At 36.3% G+C, this 22,215-nt stretch overlaps 1 protein-coding gene across 4 annotated transcripts in view; it reads left to right on the top strand.

The window, feature by feature from the left end:
* NNT (nicotinamide nucleotide transhydrogenase) overlaps positions 1-22,215 on the top strand; it is a 105,192-nt gene that overhangs the window by 41,324 nt on the left and 41,653 nt on the right. For all 4 annotated transcript variants that reach the window (XM_008963360.4, XM_003811010.5, XM_003811009.5 and 1 more), the window contains exons 8-17: positions 566-699; positions 990-1,181; positions 1,739-1,892; positions 5,462-5,623; positions 6,794-6,904; positions 8,056-8,201; positions 9,331-9,526; positions 12,150-12,383; positions 13,740-13,900; positions 16,254-16,433. In XM_008963360.4, coding sequence (XP_008961608.1) covers positions 566-699; positions 990-1,181; positions 1,739-1,892; positions 5,462-5,623; positions 6,794-6,904; positions 8,056-8,201; positions 9,331-9,526; positions 12,150-12,383; positions 13,740-13,900; positions 16,254-16,433 — 1,670 coding nt within the window. The remainder of the gene's footprint in view (positions 1-565; positions 700-989; positions 1,182-1,738; positions 1,893-5,461; positions 5,624-6,793; positions 6,905-8,055; positions 8,202-9,330; positions 9,527-12,149; positions 12,384-13,739; positions 13,901-16,253; positions 16,434-22,215) is intronic.

Below are 22,215 nucleotides of genomic sequence, written 5' to 3'. Positions count from 1 at the left end.
TGTTTTGATTTATTGGCATTTTCCTGTCTCTCCTCAAAGTTTTCTGTGTTAAATTAAGGTAGGTTAATATGATGTGTTAGAAAATCTGGTGACATATGTTAAGATAATTGGCAATGTTCTGTTTTGTAATTCATAAATTAGTATTAACTGTACTCTTGACATTGGTGACTTTTACGAATTGTTCAATTTGGGTGCATATAGTTTCCATAGTGGTTTATTATTAGGCATTTTTTAAAAAACAGTCAAACTGTTTATCTCTTCGTGAATGCTGTGGTGTATAAACCGGGTAGGGAGAGCAGTGCTGAGATTCTCATGCTGAGCAGATGGCAGGGCCTGCTTGCCAGCCACATGGCTTCCTCCTGCACACTGCCTTTGCTGCTCACACTCATCATATATTTTTCTGAATGCCCAGTCTCACCCATGCTATGGTCTTTAGGGGTCTCTTGGAAAGAGTTAAAATTTCAGATGTTAAATTCCTGAATGCCCAGAGACTACTGTAATAATTAGACTTTAAGGTGTTAGAAAATGATAATACAACTTGTGCTGCTTTCTTTGATTTTATTAGGTAAAAAAGCTCCAGTTTTATTTAATAAAGAAATGATTGAGTCAATGAAGGAAGGTTCAGTTGTTGTGGATTTAGCTGCTGAGGCTGGTGGAAACTTTGAAACCACTAAGCCAGGAGAACTCTACATTCATAAGGTATAGCAAGATGCATTTTCTATCTGTGATCACTTCTCATGTCTTGAGTTATGAGGGGGTGTTTATTTCTTTAAATATTTAGAGACATTAAGGCTTGAAATTTTAAAATTAAAAATAGGCATATTTAAAGCTCCTTTTGAAATATGTATTTGTTTATGGGTATGTATGTATGTATATATCATAAAGATATATAATTTCAAAACTTAGCATTGAATATAAATGATAATTGTTCTAGAATGAATGTGAACATAGGGTGATAGACCTTTTTGACTATAATTTTGTTCATTTAGGGAATTACTCACATAGGCTACACAGACCTGCCCAGCCGAATGGCCACTCAGGCCAGCACCCTATATTCCAACAACATCACCAAACTCCTGAAGGCCATCAGCCCGGACAAAGATAATTTTTATTTTGATGTGAAAGATGACTTTGACTTTGGTACGATGGGTCATGTCATTAGAGGAACTGTAGTGATGAAAGTAAGTAAAGAGATCTATTCCTTCCTGTGCTTTTAATGTAAATTTGTTTTAGAATTTCTGTTTATGGAAGAATTCTATTTTGGAATTGAGACATATTTTAATAAGGTATTGGTATGCCAGCTTTATGCTGAAAAAATTATTTGTAAATGCAGAATGATTTAAAGAAAAATATTTCAAAGACTTAAAAGTACATGACTTAACCAAAAATATACACTCCTTTTGAAAAACGGAGATGAACAAACAAATTGAATAAAGTAAAAATTAAACATTCTCCCCACTTATCTGCTTTCAAGGGTTTAATTTGCACTCTTGCTTATATGGTCCTGTACACATACAAATTACATATATATGTATGTATATGTAACATGGATATTAGTATTTGTATACATATGTATGTGACATATTTATGTAAAATGATGTTACAAATTATATGAATTTATATATTTACATAAAATTATATTTAAAAGAACAGGGTTTTAAAAAATAGTATATTCCTTAAGCAATTTTGAAATGCTGGATTGACTTTTTAATACGTACTATTTTTTAATGTCTATTAGGATGGTAAAGTGATTTTCCCAGCTCCCACACCGAAAAATATTCCTCAAGGTGCCCCAGTAAAACAGAAGACAGTGGCTGAGCTGGAAGCTGAAAAAGCAGCTACCATTACACCCTTCAGGAAGACAATGTCAACGGCTTCTGCATATACAGCAGGTGAGGATACCATTTACCAGGGTTTAGTCTTGATTGTTTGATTTTGCAAGTTATATATATATATATCTGTAGATATATGTGTAGCTATATATACGTATATATAGATATATATACACATATATATCTACACATATATCTATCTATCTATCTATATATATATATATTTTTTTGAGACGGAGTCTCGCTCTGTCGCCCAGGCTGGAGTGCAGTGGCGCGATCTTGGCTTACTGCAAGCTCCCCCTCCCGGGTTGATGCCATTCTCCTGCCTCAGCCTCCCAAGTAGCTGGGACTATAGGCACCCACCACCACGCCTGGGTAATTTTTGTATTTTTAGTAGAGACGGGGTTTCACTGTGTTAATGAGGATGGTCTCGATCTCCTGACCTCGTGATCTGCCCGCCTCAGCCTCCCAAAGTGCTGAGATTACAGGCGTGAGCCACTGCACCCGGCCTGCAAGTAATATATTAATTGTCAAAATTAGTAAATGAAATGCTGTTGTCTTTTTTGGATTCCATTAGTAATCAGGCCTGACAGACTTGGTTTTTCAGCAACATGTTACTTGTCCCACCTCTACGGAATTGGAGATTACATTTATTGACTCAGTAAATAGAGGCACTGTGCTAAATACTGGAATGAAAGCATGTGAAATAATAGGCAGACAATAAACATTTTTCCTGTTATAGAAAGCATTTTAAATACAGTCATTTATATATATACTAAAAATATACATATATGTATTTTTGAGACAGAATCTTTTTCTGTTGCTCAGGTAGGAGTGCAGTGGTGTGATTATGGCTCACCATAGCCTCAACTTCCTGGGGTTGAGGAAGGAAGCTTCTCACTTCAGCCTCCTGAGTAGCTGGGACTACAGGCGCATGCCACCACGCCCAGCTAATTTTTGTATTTTTTTTTTTGTAGAGACGGGGCTTCACCGTGTTGCCCAGGCTGGTCTTGAACTCCTGAGCTCAAGTGATCCTCCTGCCTTGGCCTCCCACAGTGCTGAGATTACTTTTATCTACATCAAATGTATTGAGAAGTGATGTATGCCATATTGTGCTGGTGTTAAATGCGTATAAATATAATTACTTTTTTTCTGTTTTTTTTTTTTGTGAAATATCAGTTGTGATTATCTGCACACATGGGTAGGACAAGGGAAGCAAAGTTTGCCTTAAAGAATAAATACTACGATATAGGCTATAGCCCCTGAACATTTGACTAACATTTTAAGTTACTCAACTTGTAAACAAATTCAACATTTTCATTTAGATCTCTTTCTTTGTAATTTAACATAAATTCTTTTTTTAAAATTCATCTTTACAAAAACACTAAATAATTTATTGTAAAGTGATGATTAATATTCATTCTGGCTATGCATTGTTGGAGGCTGAAATACGGATATTTGATTTTAAATTGGTTTCTGTCTCAAAGAATGAATTAAAAATGTTTAGATCTATTCAGAGCCAAAACAAAAACAAAACAAAAGCAAACTATAAAGAATTAAGGACCAGCACCAGGCGCATAGAATTCTTGTAGAGTCATCATTCTCCAAATTCCCATGTGAGTCCAGATGTTTTAAAGCTAAACATGTAACTCTCCTTGAATAAAGAGTAAGTCTCAGCAAAATGACTGAAAAAGCCTCTAGTGGTGAACACTGTGAGTAGATAAAGCAGTGTCCCTACTTGCACTTATTTGTTAAAAAAACAAAAGAAATGAGGTTATTGTGTTGTACATGGAACATATTATAAGTAGGATTGTAAATTTCCATTTCTCTTTCAGATTCATAAGGAAATGTAGCAAGGCACATATAATGATTTATTTTTCTCAGTTTCTCTTATATTTCTTGAATCAGGGCATATTGCTTCTTAATATATATGACAGTGGCATATTCCAGTGAATGAAAGGATGAACTTATATGTGTTTTTCTTTATCTTGAACTCCCTCTTTCATATTAAAAATAAGTATTTTTCTTTTATATGTATCAGGAATGTATTTGAACAGCATTCTTCAAAGAATGTGATTTGCTTTCTCTTCTTTCATCAGCCTTTCTCTTCCTCTGTTATACAGATATAGAAATATAGTCTGACACACGTTACTAAATATATTATAGAAAATACATTAGTTTATTAAATAGTTGATAAGAAAACCTTCAGGTGTATGATGTAATTTTTATCATAGATGCCTAACACAAAAGACTGTGGATTGTGATAAGGTAGTGCTTCTTGACTAATGTGGTCATGATGATAGCTAGCATTTAGTGACTCCTAGGCATTGTGCTAAATACTTCACATGCCTTAGCTCATTTATTTTTTACAAGAATTCAGCAAAGTGGGTATATTATTATTTTCTCTTCCAGATGAAGACAGAGAGGGTTGATAATTTTACCTATGAAGACACTGAAGCACAGAGAGGTTAAGTAACTTGCCTGAGATGACACAGCTAGGGAGCAGCAGAACCAGGATTCAAACCAGACTGACTTAAGAAAACATATTCTTATTCACAACCCTATGCAACTTCTCTAATTTTTAACTGGAAGACAAAATAGTGTTGTATCTAACTCTCTCACCAGATGGTTAGTGGGCTATGCACTGGAACCTTGGATACATGATATGTGGGTAGGAAAATAAATTAAAACTACAGTCATATTGAATGATTTAATGTAAAATTAATGTCAATCCCTAGATATTCCAGTGGTGCCACTTCCAAAGTAATAGTTTACATCAAGGAAAAAGGTACCTTATTCAGGAAAGTTAACTTCTAGTTCCCTGGTCACCCACTGTCATTTTCTTTTTACTGACCACTAGGTAACACTTTCTTCTGTTGCAGAACAACTGTCCACATGTTTGCTATCAAGGAAGGTGATAATTAAAGATGTATGTTCAGAGCTGTTTGTATTCTGCACATTCTTAATTTAATTTGTATTTTTTTTCCTTTTGTTTGTAAAATCCTGTTTGCTGACTTGGTGTTGAGGCTGGAGCTGACTGCCCTGGCCAACAGTCCAGTCCAGATTCAGGAGCAATTGCAAAACTTGTGTCCCGGGTGGGTGGAAGCCATATGTTTTGGGGAGGTGCTGGAGTGAATGAAATTCTTCCTACTCTTTTAAAACCCCTATTCCTCAGCCAAATCTGAGAGTGACATAAAATTGGCTTCATAAAAGTCTTGTCTTATAAAGGTTGTGTCTTGCCCAAGTAGAAAATGCTTTGGTAGATCCTCTGTAGGCCTGTAATCGGGAATAAAAATGCTTGTATAAACACATGTGGCATTGTCAATAAAAGTTAAAACAGGGAAGAGGACAAACTACACAGAGGAAAATGTGCAAATTGTTATTAGTGTGACTCATAAATATTACTAGATCTTTATAGCTTATTTTGGGGGGGTGGTCAGAAAGTTAGGTTTTGTCCACAGTATTCCTCCATCCCCCCACTTCTCAACTGTCAAATGTCTAAAAAATCTGCTCATTACTGGCAAGGAATTTAAAAGCATTGGCTATTCCACATATTTATGTATGTGCTTTTAATCTTACTGAGATAACTGGATGTCAGCTCAAACACACTCTTTACTCTCTTTCTCTAGGTCTCACAGGGATACTGGGTTTGGGCATTGCGGCTCCCAATCTAGCCTTTTCTCAGATGGTGACCACTTTTGGCTTGGCTGGCATTGTGGGGTATCATACTGTCTGGGGAGTGACCCCTGCTCTCCACTCACCACTGATGTCTGTGACAAATGCAATCTCAGGTTTGTTCCTCTCTTGTTTTTCCTCATCTCAGGTTTTCATAGGGTTACTCAGCTCTAGGAGGACTATCAATGCCGTTTATAAAGTGTGTTTTCAAGTTGTTTTGCTTGGCATCTGAGTCATCTGCTTTGGTAATCTAAGGGCTCCCAGACTCTGAGAGGGTATGGGATATGGGCCTGCAGAGTAAGAGGCCGTGGGAGTGTGTCAGCTCTTTGGGCTGCTCCCATTTCAAGCAGTGCAGAGCCACTGTTATTTCTTCCAAGTTTGATCTTTTTTTTTTTTTTTTTTTAAGAAAAGGATTCCACTGATAAAATTTGAAAACCAGTGTTCCACAGAATCATAGCTGCAACATCCTATAGGGCTCTCCTTGGATTCAACTCAGCATTCAGCCTAGCAAGGCTACAATAGGCCCCATGTGGCATCAGGTTCACCATGAAGCTATGGGACAGGAAAACACAGCTTTCCAGTGAGGTGGCATCAGGCATTTCTCTTTGGTGCCCGTCTTTTCAGCAGTTCATGCAGCAGTCCACGTGGTTGCCCAGGATCTATTCTCTTTGTCCCCTAGCAATGGGTCAGATATGAGAGAATGAGTCCTACATTGGACAAGCATAGGAGCTGTCCTGGCTTGAAAGCCTCAGGGCCAATAGTCATCTTTTATAACATTGCCATAGGCACAGCTTCGAGGATCTCTGCAGGGAACATGTCTAGCTCCAAGAGGTGCTGTAGTCAGGAAAACCCAAAGCTAGGCATCCCCAGCAGGCATTTACAGTTCATGAATAGTTTCTTCCAGTTTACATGCAAATTATCTACCAGGGTCACTTTTTAACCATAAGCAATGTTGTCTATAACACTGGTGGATTTATATCTGTATTAGAGGAACATCGCTAGAAAGTTAAAAGAAAGTCCAATTCCAATGCAGAAGGAGAAAAAGTTTTGTTAACCCTTTTCCCACAGTAGTAATTTCAGTGAGAATGATGTGAAGATGTGTTGTCAACAGTCTGCATAAGCAAAATTGTTTATTTCATTTTAATGAGGGTGTAAGAAAGCTGCCTTGTTTTTTAATATTGAGAACTTTACCCTCTATGAATCTATGTATGTGAGGTACTTCAGCTATGATATTTGATTTGGTGGTGTCACTATCACTATTAACCATGTTAATGCTTTCTTTCTAGGGCTGACTGCAGTTGGTGGGTTGGCACTGATGGGAGGACATTTGTATCCTTCCACAACTTCTCAGGGCCTTGCTGCTCTTGCTGCATTCATATCCTCTGTCAACATTGCAGGTATGATGTCAGTGAAAGGTCTCAGTACTATTTTCAATGGAGACATACAAAGCAAATATAAATCCATATAAAATAGACATAATTGTGCCTTCAAAAAATGTTTCACTCAGACCGTAAATGCTCTTTGTGCAGGAAAATTAGTTATTTTGCCCATCTGTAATTTTTAGAAACTCTTGATAAAAGAACAACCCCCAGATCCCCAAAACAAACAAACAAAATGATGTCTTGCTACAAGTTAACTGCAAAGTTATTGAATGCATAGTTTTGAAGTTGGGTTAGAGCTATCACTGTAACATCTATAAATTAGTATAATTTTAGATAAAATTTTAGTCTTTTGCCTTATCCCAGCCAGGGTTTGTTCCTGGAAACTGAAAGCCTAGCACATCACTCATGTGTGAGACTCATTTGATGCTCTTTTGTAGCTAACAATTCTTTAATGTGTCCAAGAAACCTGGTGCCTGTTGATATGGTATTTTTTTCTTTTATAATTTATTATAGGGTTTTACAAATGTAACAACCTACTAGGAAAAGATACCAGTCTTTGATCTTTCACATTCTCAAGCTTTTTGAATGGCTTTTTTTTCCTTTTAGTCATGCAGAAATAGTTTTGCATTCTGATAGCAAGTTTTCTTCCTGAATATATTTAGTGTTTTTTCCCCCACCTCTCTAATGGAACTGGCTTGAGTAATAGAATGACTTTAAATTTTGGCTGGGCACGGTGGCTCACACCTGTGATCCCAGCACTTTGGGAGGTCAAGGCGGGCAGATCACCTGAGGTCAGGAGTTCAAGACCAGCCTGGCCAACATGATGAAACCCCCCTCCCTACTAAAAATACAAAAATTAGCCCAGCATAGTGGCGGGAGCCTATAATCCCAGCCACTCGGGGGGCTGAGGCAGGAGAATAGCTTGAACCTGGGAGGCAGAGATTGCAGTGAGCCAAGATCGTGTCACTGCACCCTAGCCTGGGCAACAGAGTGAGACTCCATCTCAAAAAAAAAAATTTGAGGTTGCAAAATGTTACTTTAAATTATATTTGTTCCTAGGTGATAAAGATGTGCTTAAAACAGAAAAATTGTAGCACTTTAAAAAATCATGTTGCTCAGTGAGCTCAAAGAGGTACTATGTTTTCTATTTCCTTTGGTTTGCTAAGGTGGCTTTCTGGTGACTCAGAGAATGCTGGACATGTTCAAGCGTCCCACTGACCCCCCAGAATACAACTACCTGTACCTGCTCCCTGCCGGCACCTTTGTTGGTGGATATTTAGCTGCCCTCTACAGTGGTTATAACATTGAACAGGTAAGATGCTCTTTGTAAGTTTTTATATTTACCACAATATTTTCTTCTCTATTAGATTTAACATTGTTAGTTATCCTAATTCAAATTATCGAGCAAATACAACTCTGTCAAGCAAATACAACAATAACCCTAGAAACATCTTGGTCAAATCGAGCATTCTCTTCCCCTAAGGATCAGGACCCTGGATTCTAGAGACAGATTTTTCTGGTAACTGAGTTTAAATATGGGTTTATGTCTTTGTTTTGATACATTTTTCCACATGTAAGAGGAGTTAAGGTTATCAGTATCTTCATTATGTATCTAGCTAGATTGCGGTGGATTTATAATGAAAGAATACAAAATTTGAAAAATTATTATTAAGTACTATTAGTTCTTTTCCTATTCTTCCTCTACAAATTCAGCACATCATCTCTTGCTACTAAGAGATGTTATATATTCATAAAAAAATCCATAAAGAAAAGGATAGTTTAAACTTAATGTTGTATAGAAAAACAGAAATAATCCAGCTGGACTTTGAAAGTTCCAACTTGTAATATAACAGACCTTCAGCTTTGTTCTGAACTCTGTATTTTCTATTTCTTTTCAATGGCTGTCTTTTAGTTTCTTCTGTGTTTCCAACCTGCAGTATTTATTGAATGAACAATTTTTTTTTTTTGAGAAGAGTTGGAGCAGTGAGTCAGAAAGACCTTAGTCTGAATTCCAGATTTCCAATTTATTGATCATTTGCCTTGGAGAAAATATGCAACTTCTTTAAGCTTTGATTCTGTCTTTTGCAAAATGAGGATAATGATTTTTCCCTCTTGTGGATCTCATGACACTGTGACAACACAAATAAAACATGTGGCAAAGCCCCTGGCACGTACCTCAGGGGTTGGCTCTTTTACAGCATTTGGTCAGGTTTAGTATTTTTAGATCCAGTAATGACTCCATTTAAATTTAGGTACTTTTATGTGTATTTGTGCATGATAGCAAATCCAGAAAAAATCAATTTATATAAATGGTGTAAGTGCAAATACAATATAAGTATTTAATATGTTAATATTCCTAATGGGCAGGAAAATATATTAAAATCTCTAAGCTAATAGACCAAAGGTTTTAATAATCTCTCTCTCACTTTTCCTTTGAAAAGATCATGTACCTAGGCTCGGGTTTGTGCTGTGTCGGTGCCTTGGCTGGCCTCTCCACCCAGGGAACAGCACGTCTTGGCAATGCATTGGGCATGATTGGGGTTGCTGGAGGACTGGCAGCCACCCTCGGAGTCCTAAAACCGGGCCCAGAATTACTAGCTCAGATGTCTGGAGCGATGGCTTTGGGTGGTACCATTGGTAAGCACTTGTGGGCTTCTGCCTTCATGTGAACTCCAGTTTCTCAATATATATTTCTAAGGTCCATATTGATGAAATAATTAAATTTTGTTCATGGAAGTTGCTTCAGTTAATATTATTTTGGTGAAAATTCATTCCAGTTGGTGTAATTCTCATTCAAATACATTTTAGAACACTGAATAAATGCATCAACTGAGTCAAAATATCCTATACTCAATTCTTATCTTCCTTTACTGACTGTGTCCCGTTAGCTGATAATGGAATGGGGGATTGGAATCCTTATGTATGTACTATACATAAGCTAACTTTTGTTCTGCTGGGTATAAATAACAGCCAAAGATTCTGCTTCATAGACCTGTTAAAAATGAAAAAAAAAAAAAACATGTGCCAGCAGAAAAACCACTGTTTTAATTTTATTCAGTTGTTTGCTGGATTGTTAAATTTTCAGGAATTTTTAGGCTGGGCATGGTGGCTCAGACTGTAATCCCAGCACTTTGGGAGGCTGATGTGGGTGGATCACTTGAGGCCAGGAGTTTGAAACTGGCCTGGCCAACATGGTGAAACCCCGTCGCTATTAAATATACAAAAATTAGTTGGGCATGATGGCGTACAACTGTAATCCCAGCTTCTTGGGTGGCTGAAGCATGATAATCGCTTGAACCTGGGATGTGGAGGTTGCAGTGAGCTGTGATCATGCTGCTGCACTCCAGCCTGGGTGACAAAGCGAGACTCTGTCTCAAAAAAAAAAAAAAAAATTTTTTTCCAGGAATTTTTAAAGTTGATTGTTAAACACAGCCATTATTAAATACTAAATTACATAAACTTAAATGAATCAGAAACAAAGGTAATAATATTAAAAACTCATAACTTTCTAATTAATTTACTAGGTTTTATTGTCTATGCTCTTGAGGTTACTTATGTCTATTGTATGTGTATAGAAGAAATACTATGTATCAGTGGGCTGTGGTACATCTCTTTCCAATTCTACATTCAATGACATCACATTGGTAGATTGAAATTTGACTTGGTAGCAGTATTGCAGTGTGGAAATAAGCAAACGCTACAAATCTGGGCTTGATTTATTGTTTTGTTTATTGTCCAGACGTGAGAAAGTGATGGAGAAAATGTTAATGATGCAGCTTAAACTTGAGATGTTTTGACTGTAGCTGTGACATTGTGAATAGCACAAATAATTGAGCAAATAATCTTCCAGTATTTGAAAACTATTATCAGATTCAGTAATAAAGTCATTCATATGGTTGATAAATGAGTGAAGTTCTCGCATACATTCTGTTGTTTTACTTTCGTCTTACTTATTAAAGCAAATAAAAATATCAAACAATGTTCCTGTTGGAAGTATGCTTGTTCATCAGTTGCAAACACTAGGTTGGCTACAGATGTAAGAGTTTAGCAAAGATCCATAAAAACATTCTTTGAAAGTCAATTTGTCTACATGGAATTTTCAGTAAAGAGCACTATTTCTTATTATTAGAAAATTGTGTGCTAGCCACCTTTATATCAGTTAAAGCTCATGTATTTGTATGTGCATGTATTTTTTTCCCCTGGAACTGGTTATTAAATGTTTCCCAGTGGAACACTGGCTTTAGGCCTCCTTTTATACTTCCTCAGGAAAGCTTTGACTCTTTTCTTGATAATCTCTGGGGAAAGGGACTTGAAGGAAAATGTTTGCTCTGTAGGTTCATGGCAGGAAAACCTTTAGACATGATCTTAGCAAATATTCTGAGCCCCACTCCTTCTGTATCACCTACCTATAGCCATGCAGTTCCTTCAGAGGCTCCTAATTTGGGTATTTACTGCCCAGATTTTTGCATTTCTTTACCTTGGGACTTTGCTCCCACCTACCCACCTGAAAACCAAGGTCTTCTTCATGTTCCAGGTGTTTCTTATGTGCTCAGGAGAAAGCACTGGCTATAGAGAAGAGGGCCTGGGTTGCAATGGAGAGAATATAAGGGAATTTGATTAGAGATTTAGGTAGTCTGAAGAAGTGTTGGCTAGGGGAAGGTTGGGAGTTTGTGACGGGAAGAGGCACGCATTGATGCTGGGTGTTCATTGGAGTTGGGTCGTGCTTAGGTGTGTGGAGAAAAACTGCTATTTTGAAAGGGTATACAAGTTGAGCATCTTTAATCCGAAAATCCAAAATGCTCCAAAATCCAAAACTTTTTGAGTGCTGACATGACATCACAAGTGGTGAATTCCACACATAAATACTTAACACAAACTTTGTTTCAAGCACAAAATAATTTAAAATGTTGTTTAAAATTACTTTCAGGCTATATATATATGAAACATAAATGAATTTTGTGTTTAGACCTGGGTCCCATTCCCAAGATATCTTATTATGTATATGAAAATATTCCAAAATTAAAAAAAATTAAAATCTGAAACACTTCTGGTCCCAAGCATATCAGATAAGGGATACTCAACCTGTATACAACTAGTGCCCTTACCTTCTGTACAGCCCCTGTAGAGAATATTTAGCCCGTACTAGGAACTAGATAATATTTATTTGTGACAATGGTGGAAATCCTTAAGGGTGATCTTTGTTGTGGTTACTTCTCAAAAGTTTGTCAAGTTTTAATTTATTTTTGACCTTTCATAACAGGATTGACAATTGCCAAACGCATCCAGATTTCTGATTTACCTCAATTAGTTGCTGCTTTTCACAGTTTAGTGGGTTTGGCAGCTGTACTTACTTGCATAGCTGAGTACATTATAGAATATCCACATTTTGCTACGGATGCAGCAGCAAATCTCACCAAGATTGTGGCCTACCTCGGCACTTACATTGGTGGCGTCACCTTTAGTGGGTCTCTCATTGCCTATGGAAAATTGCAGGGTAAGTGATTCAGCATAACATAGAGGTAAATATCTATTGTTTAGGGCATTTAGGGATCCATTTTAATTTCAGAAAATACATTAACAGGGCTGGGCGTGATGGCTCATGCCTGCAATCCAGCACTTTGGGAGGCTGAGGTGGGAGGCTCTCGAGCCCAGGAGTTCAAGACCAGCCTGGGCAACATAGTGAGACCCTATCTCTACTTTTTATAAAAAATAAAATATTACTACTAATAAAAAAGATTTTAAAAAATGCCTTAACAGTAAAACTGTTAGGTGAAGAGTATTCGTATAGCACTCAGAAATTGTAAGAGTTTTTTTCCCCTCATCCTTCCCCTTTATTGATACTTAGTAAGTCTCATAAAGCTTTGAAGCTGTTTCATTTGCAGACAGCTAATGGAGGAAATTAGTGAACAGAAATTTGCATGGAGGGACTAGTTGACTTTTGATAATATATGTGAACTAAACAGCATCCTCATAATCCTTGGTTAGAGATGACTGTGTAGAATTCACAGAAATGAACTTTATATATTTTCCAAAATAGAAGCTTATTAAATAAGTTTGTGTGAGTAGTAAACAGTACTTATTTTGAAAACAAATACGCACTTTAGGACTGTAGCATGACAACTTTTGCTGCTGGTAAAGTCAATCATAAAAATGGAAGTGGAGAAAAAACCCTACAGAGGCTGCTGTCAGTGTTTTTACAAAAAAGTCTCTAGAGAAACTAGTTTGTGATTTAAAAACATGGTCTTGCCTCTCAGTAATACAGTCATGAAAATTAAGTGGGGAACTTCCATGAAACTTGAAAATCATAAAAGAACTTCAAGTCTCAAACATTGTTATCTCATGCTTTGCCTTTAGGAACAAATAACAAACAAGTTTTCTTCTTCCTTGGGCTCAGCTGATAGAATCCGAAATATTAGTGTGCTAGGATTCCATATTGAAGTTCTATTTATTTATTTTTACTTTTTTATGCTTTATTTTTGTCAGAAGTCTGGCATGCATGAAGTTTTAAATAAATAAAGCCACACTTAACAACTTCCGTGTTGGTCATACATGAGAAAATAACTTTTTAAGATTTCATGACAAAGAGGAAAGAAATTGTTTTGTGATCAAAATAGGGAAAAGAATAGTGAAGTCGAACCATAGTTTTTCTGCCTCTATTCATGTTTATTATGTGTAATAATTCTAATTTGCTTTTTTGTTTCATATCTGGTGATATAAAGTAATATTTTAAATACCATGTTATTCTAATGTTAAATTTTGGTAGTTTAGGATTAAAAGACACACTTGGGTGTGTGTGAGGGAGTTTCTTACAACACATTCTGAATTGTAACTACTATGTGCTTGGCTCTAGGTCTCCTGAAATCTGCCCCTCTCCTACTGCCTGGAAGGCACTTACTCAATGCAGGCTTACTGGCTGCTAGTGTGGGCGGGATAATCCCATTCATGGTGGACCCAAGCTTTGCCACTGGCATCACCTGTCTGGGTTCAGTGTCTGCTCTCTCTGCTGTCATGGTAAGAAGTCAGAGATTGAAAAGTACATATTTGGTGAAGAACTGGGAATATTTTGTTCGATTAAAGTGTAATCATATTTTTATCTCTTCAAGAACCTTGATGGAATAAAAATGTTTTAAAATTACGTCACATGTGCATCTTTTTGGAATCTGGAAAACATAGAAGAGTGTAGGAAGAACATTATTCTTTCTTGCAACTTAATTGTTCATTTTAAAGTTGTCACATGAGACACCTTTATTGCTCTGGAGTCTTTTCACCGGATCAATGTGTTGGTGAACAGGAGCTTAAAAAGGCCAAGGGTTTCAATGTATTAGGTGCCTACTATATGACAAGCCCTACAAAATAGTGCTTTGGGGTTTATACAATACAAGTAAGATAGTCTCTGCCCACCAATTGCTCTTACATCATTGGAAGATATGACACGAAATCAAATAAGTATAAAATGAAATGCAGTTAAAAAACCCTGTATGCTCAGTGAGAGTATTCAGTGAAGGCTTTTATGATAGGTTTGGCTTTCTTCTTTCTCTGCAATTTTTATATTTAGTGTATTGAAACACACAGTAGTTTTTAGTTGTCTATGTGACAGTCTGGCATCTTATATCAATGTATGATGCTCTTTCATGCAGCGCTATTTACTGTTATTCACTGTTACTCATGTTCTTTCAGTGTGTAATCTGTAGACAAGGTTTATATTTAAGTTAAAAAAATTATCTACAGTAACTAACACAAAGTTAGACACATAGCAATTGCTTATGAAATACTTACTGGCTCCTTGATTGAGAAACACCTAATTTATAGTGTAAAAATGATACTTATTTTTGTGTGATCATGGCAGTTAGGTCATGATTTTAACACAGAAACTTTAGAACACTGAAAAGTAAATTAAAATCTCATCTTTATATTCACACTCATGGTCTAATTTTATTCTGGCTTATTGCACTGGTTTTTGTTTTAAACAAAAGAAAAATAATTTTGATATTTTTAATCTAATAAAGCAGAATAGGTTGATGAAGTCTCAAAATAAAAGATATACAAATGTGACTGGGCGAGGTGGCTCATGACTGTAATCCCAGCACTTTGGGAGGCCGAGGTGGGTGGATCACCTGAGGTCAGGAGTTTGTGACTAGCCTGGCCAACATGGTGAAACCCCGTCTCTACTAAAAATACAAAAATAAGCCGGGTGTGGTGGTCTGCGCCTGTATTCCCAGCTGCTCGGGAGACTGAGGCAGGAGAATCGCTTGAACCTGGGAGGCGGAGGTTGCAGTGAGCCGAGATCATGCTATTGCACTCCAGCCTGGGTGACAAAGCAAGACTCTGTCTCAAAAAAAAAGAAAGAAAAAAAGATATACAAATCTAAAACTTTAAGAATTGTTGTTTTTGGGAAGCAGTGAATATGATATTTAAAGGATTTATTGGTTCTATGAGAATGTCTGACTAAGGCAAAGTATTTTTTGAATTTATTTTATTGCTTTTGGCTTAAATGAGTAATACATGAATATGCTCTCATTGTAACAAACAAAAAAAGGTAAAAACGTGAAATAAGAAGCAAAAAGCTTTTTCCTTTCCTGTGTTTAGTAATTTCGAGTTGTATCACGGACATTGTTAATGATACATTATAGACATTTTGGATGTTATGTTATATTCCTTCAAAGGGTTTGATTGTTATTATTTATTTATGTGTTTTTGTAGCCAGCTAACTTGGCTAAACTCAAATTCCAAATTTTGACTCCCTTATGGTGGGTGGTGGGGGGCAGCTGAAATCTATTGTTATTTTATCCTTAACAGGATTGCTTGGAGTCTGTCTCACATATGTGTAATTCAAGAGTCATCCAGAGATTTGAGTAGAATTTATAAACAGAAACTGGGACTCCTTCTCTCTAGCCTGCTTCTTTGTGGGATTCCCCTTATTACTTTCCAGCTGCCTTAGTCATCTCAAATGCTATCTTCAGGATCTTCAAGTCAGTAAGACTGTGGGCTTATATTTTATAATTTCCTTAACTGGTACCAACAGGGGATTGCCCTCAGTCTAAAGCCATAAAAACTGGGAAATTCACTTAGTGTCGTTATATTTTTCCAAATGTAGACACTTCTCCAGTTTCTGCCTGCTTTTCATCACTGAAAAGTGTTTTTTTAAAATGTAGGGATTTTTTTTAGGGGGGTGGGTGGCTCAGTGTTTATAGTTGTTATACCTGTGGAAGTGTTGGTCAGATGGGAGACACTTATTACCGGAAGTGGAACTTATATGTAAATATATTAATGGGAAAACTAGAATAATTAAGGAGCATAATGTTAAATGTCAGAGGTTTTATTTTTATGTTATTAATTTTGAGTTCTGATTTGATTGTTGTTCTAGGGTGTGACTTTGACAGCTGCTATTGGGGGTGCTGACATGCCTGTCGTTATCACTGTGCTGAACAGCTACTCAGGCTGGGCCCTGTGTGCAGAGGGCTTCCTGCTCAACAACAATCTGCTGACCATCGTGGGTGCACTCATAGGCTCGTCTGGTGCTATCCTGTCATACATCATGTGTGTGGTAAGAAACAACACATACATGAAACAAAAGGAAATGGCTTCCTGAAAACATGGATGTGCATGTCATTTCTTTTATTACCCATAGAAATGAATATTGTAGGCTGGGCATGGTAGCTCACGCCTGTAATCCCAGCACTTTAGGAGGCCAAGGCAGGTGGATCACGAGGTCAGGAGTTCAAGACCAGCCTGCCCAAGATAGTAAAACCCTGTCTCTACTAAAAATACAAAAATTAGCCAGGCGTGGTGGTGGGTGCCTGTAATCCCAGCTACTTGGTAGGCCGAGGCAGAGAATTGCTTGAACCCAGGAGGCAGAGGTTGCAGTGACTGAGATCATGACACTGTACTCCAGCCTGGGTGACATAGCGAGACTCCATCTCAAAAGAAAAAAAAAAGAGTATGGTAGCTTTGAATTCTCTTCAGCAGACATAGCAGAGTATTTCATTTGCATAAATTTCCAAGACTGCCTTTAAGGTACCCAACTGTAAATAATTAGGAAAATTAAATAGAAAGATGAAAATCTTCTAGTGCCTCTCTCCATCTGGAGATAAACAGGTAAGATTTTGGTTTATTTCCTTATGTATGGCATATCTGTGTATTTACTTGTCTGATCGTGTTGTATATTGTCCTACATTTAAAAAAACTTATATACTATATTGTTGACTTTTTGTCATTAAAAATTCTTTTAAAATATTATTTTAAGAGACTTTATCGTGATCCATCATATGGATATACAAAATTTATTTAATTTGCCCTTAATGCTATACATATGAAGTTGTTTGATTTTGATTTCTCTTTGTACATATCTTTGACATTTCAGATTTTTGTCTTAAGATAGATTCCTAGAATTTATAGGCTCATTATACTTATAGCCATGTTTCTGGAAAGGTTGTTCTAATTTACACTCCTGTTGGTCATCTGTGAGAGTTTCTACCTTAGAAGTTTTGTGGTCAGCATGATGGTTTTTTAAAAAAAGAACAGAAAAAAGTAACAACACTAATACTTCCTAGCTTTTCTGTTTGTTTCAAGTTCTCTTCTTGATGGCAAGAAGATGTTCTGCAAATATTATAATTAAAGGTTTGAGTAGAACTTTTTTTTCAAATTATGGATGTTATTTTCTAAATAATAATGAAACTAAATGAGAGCAGAACGTGATTTTACACTGATAAATAATTTAGACAAGAAAGGGATCTGTATTAGTCCATTCTCACACTGCTGTAAAGAACTACCTCAGACTGGGTAATTTATGAAGTAAAGAGGTTTAATTGACTCACAGCTCCACAGGCTTAACAGGAAGCATGACTGTGAGGCCACAGGAAGCTTACAATCATGGCAGAAGGTGAATGGGAAGCAAGCACATCTTAGCATAGCGGAGAAGGGGAGTGAGTGAAGGGGGATGTGCCACACACTTTTAAAGCACCAGATCTCGTGAGAACTCACTAGCATAAGAACAGCAAGGCGGAAGTCAGCCCCCATAATCCATCACCTTCCACCAGGTCCCCCCGTGGCATGTGGGGATTACAATTCGACATGAGATTTGGGTAGGGACTCAGAGCCAAACCATATCAGATACTTACTCTACCTTCATTCTTTTATTATAATATTTTAAAAAACTCGCTTATTTTACAACTCAGGATTTTTCTTATGATTTAACTGAAAATCTCATTGTAATTTGGAAGGCTGAAGTATCTTTTCGTAGTAAAAAATATTTTTGTTTCTTAGGCTATATTGCAAAACAAAGGATTTGATAGCCCAAATTCAAAACAAGCTAAGGGGTTTTAAAATTAAATCGCCTAAATTACCTGGGGAATTTGGAAAGGTGAAGGTTTATGTATCCTATTTGAAAAGTGTCAGGCTTTGTGACAGAAAGAAGAAACATTTGTGAAGAAGAAATGTTTATGAAATTGTACTAGAAATACAGTTTTCTGTAAAAGTAAACTTTTAACCCTTAGTTTGATTTTGCTTCAGTTGATGAATTTGAATGACCAGCAGGGGGCAGCAGATTTTCATTATTACTTAAACTTGCGGTTTGTCAGAAAGTGGCTTTTATTTTATTTATTTATTTATTTATTTATTTATTTATTTCTATTATACTTTAAGTTTTAGGGTACATGTGCACATTGTGCAGGTTAGTTACATATGTATACATGTGCCATGTTGGTGCGCTGCACCCACTAACTCGTCATCTAGCATTAGGTATATCTCCCAATGCTATCCCTCCCCCCTCCCCCCACCCCACCACAGTCTCCAGAGTGTGATATTCCCCTTCCTGTGTCCATGTGACCATGTGATCTCATTGTTCAATTCCCACCTATGAGTGAGAATATGTGGTGTTTGGTTTTTTGTTCTTGCGATAGTTTACTGAGAATGATGATTTCCAATTTCATCCATGTCCCTACGAAGGACATGAACTCATCATTTTTTATGGCTGCATAGTATTCCATGGTGTATATGTGCCACATTTTCTTAATCCAGTCTATCATTGTTGAACATTTGTGTTGGTTCCGAGTCTTTGCTATTGTGAATAATGCCGCAATAAACATACGTGTGCATGTGTCTTTATAGCAGCATGATTTATAGTCATATGGGTATATACCCAGTAATGGGATGGCTGGGTCAAATGGTATTTCTAGTTCTAGATCCCTGAGGAATCAGAAAGTGGCTTTTAAAGTTAAATGGGAGGATTTGAAGGATTTGAATGTTAACAAAGCCTATGGCATGCTGATATGGGGAGAGGAGGGAAGAAGACTTGTTTCTAGTTCTTGAAATGTCAGCATGGGTAATTTCTCATTTTATCCTTTTTAAAAAATGGTTTTCTTTAGGTTTTCAAATTTATAAAGAGTATTCCCCACATTTCTGTCTGTGTCTCTCTTATTACTCTCTTTTTCCTTCTTCACTTAGTGTCTTTTATTATTATTAATTATAGCAACCATAGTAAGTCTTACAGTAACTCTTCCGTAACACTAGAATAAGGTAGTAAGAGGTACTTGTTGAAAGTACTCTCTTCTACGTGTTCTGCAATTATATCATCTTTCTCTTATTTTTCTTACTCTTTTATTTTTTTGATATGTTTTCTCTAGGTCTTCTATTTCTTTTCTTTCCATTTCACTGCCACAGGCATGCCACTTACCATCAGCATTCCATAGATATTTTGTACTGTATATAGAACTACCAAATTATTCCGATAGCTGCCTGAGACCATAAATATCATATTGGGTCAGATTAATAATTTGGATTCAAGAACAGTTTAAGTTTTAATTAAAAAAAAAATTCTGGCCAGGCGCCGTGGCTCATACCTGTAATTCTAGCACTTTGGGAGGCTAAGGCAGGTGGATCAATTGAGTCCAGGAGTTCAAGACCAACCTGGGCAACATGATAAAACCCTGTCTCTACAAAAATAAAAGTTAGCTGGGCATGGTGGCACATACCTATAGTCCCAGCTACTTGGGGGGCTGAGGCAGGAGGATGACCTGAACCTGGGGAGGTTGAGGCTGCAATGAGCTGTGACTGTACCACTGGACTGCAGCCTAGGTGACAGAGTGAGACCCTGTCTCAAAAAAAAAAAAAAAAAAAATTCCAATTAGTTAAAGATGTTTAATGTAGGAAATTTGGAAGAATCAGAAAAGGATAAATAAAAAAATAAAATCACCTAAACTTCCATTACCACTTAACTATTAACATTCTAGTCTTTTTAATATGAATATGTTTAAATACATTCTATTTAATATATTATGTAATTGTCTAACCTTAATTTTAATTAAGGTTTAATTAATGTTTAATTTTCTAATAATTTTTAGCTCCTAGTATTGTAGCAAACAGATATTACCATAATCTATTTATTCAAATTCATATTAGTTGCTTTTAACTTCTTTTTTTCTTGGTTGCAGTTTTCCTTCTTCTACATCCTTGATTATTTCCTTAGGTCCAGTTTTTATAAGTGCAATTACATGGTCAAAGGGAGTAAGAACTTTTTGTTGGCTTTTGATATTGCTAAATTGATCTTCACAAAGGATTCACCAGTCAAAGCTCTTACTTGTGATGTGCAATGTGTTTGTCTTACTGTATGATCTCTACTCCTAGGCATTGTTACAAAACAAGTCAGAAACCAACAAATACAAGCCTGTCATATTTTTCGATTTTGAAGATGGAAATTATCTTTTCTTCTACAATTTTCTGATTTCTGGCTTTTTACATTAACCTTCATTGATAAACCTTCTTTATGCTTTTTTATTATAGGAAATTATAGGAGATTTATTCAGTTTCTTCATGGCTGTGCTTAGCGGCTCTAGGTAGATCAGTATAATCATAAAAATGAAATAGCTACTCAAAATTGGCCATTAGTGCAACGTAGCAGGCATTATGCTGGGTGCTTTACAAAATATGGCTCATTTAATCCCCACACAAATTCTGGAGGTAGGAAATATTATTCTCATTTTACTGAGAAAGTATTGTAAGGCACCATTTATTATTCACCTTTGTGTTTGTGGAGTCTGGCCAAGTACCTGGCACATTCACACAAATTGGTTTGTTAAATGAACATTAGAGAAATATTTTATTTGTTAACTTATTTCATGTTTTAGAATCTTCTCCAGATAGACTATGATAGCAGATATAGCAGAGTTAATATGGTACCAGTATGTTGACCTTCACTCTTATTTATTGAAGGAAACACACAAGTCCAAACTAGAACAGGGTGATTTTATTATGTGTGAGGGAATGGAATGCACCCCAAGTGGCTAACCAGCAATCCCTAAAATTGAATTTTTGTTCTGTTGGGTGTCCTCTGAGCTCAGTGCTATGGTTACACAATACCCAAGATTATAAAAACTGAAAAATGTTGACAGTGTCCAAACAACCAATTCAAATGAATGATATCCAAATATCATATAGACATTAACCTCTTTATGATTTTACAGTTTCTTTGTTTGTGATAGTATCCAGATTGCCTCAGAAATAGAGGTCTTACAAAAATTGAACAGCATTTTCAGATCGAATTTTCTGATTTTTGCACTTTGCTGCTTGGTTCCAAATAAAAATAGAACAGAATGAAGTGGATCAAAAGCCAAATCAAAAATATTTTTTCCTTTGTGATTAATTAATTAGTATCTACAAAGCATTGAAATGAGAGATGCTAGTAAATGGTATATATGTTATTATTGCTTTGGCTTTGTCAGTTTTATGACCTTTCCTTGGCTTTCAGATTTATTTCTTACAGTGTATTCAGAATTATGTGAATTAGGATTCTCTTTAATGTAGAATGCAATTTTAATTATTGGCTTAATAGCTTAAAACGAACAGTCTTAAACAGTCTTGCAAATTCTTTGTCTTGGAAGCTGGGAACTGTTCAATCTCTGGAACAGTGGTCATAGGATAGTCTCATTAATCATTTAAGCCGGCAAAATAAAAAAAAAAGAAAAAAAGAGAAAGAACCAAAACAAAACCATAAATGCTAAACATTTGTTGAGAATGTGATGTTGCAATGGTAAATTTAGAGATAAAAATAATTTCGTTTTTAAGAGACCACATGGAATTGTTATAGCTTAATGATGATGTAATTGTGGATACATGTTTAACAAGTTGACTATGATGGTTAAACTACTGTGTGGTTCCTTTTTTTTTTCCCTAAGATGCCATCAGAAGTGGGTACCCATTAATTAAATGTCCTCAGAGATTCTTTCCTTCTTCTTCATTCAGTTTTATAGGAGGAAATAATGGTTCCTTTTAAGCCGAGTTAGAATAAAATGGTTTATTTATCCCTCTCCTCTGTCCCTCTACATCTGTACAGC

Source organism: Pan paniscus, chromosome 4 (genome assembly GCF_029289425.2).
Source record: "Pan paniscus chromosome 4, NHGRI_mPanPan1-v2.0_pri, whole genome shotgun sequence".
In the NCBI taxonomy this organism is placed as follows: Eukaryota; Metazoa; Chordata; class Mammalia; order Primates; family Hominidae; genus Pan; species Pan paniscus.
The sequence above is the reverse complement of the archived record's forward strand: the minus strand, read 5'-3'. Positions and strand labels throughout refer to the sequence as shown.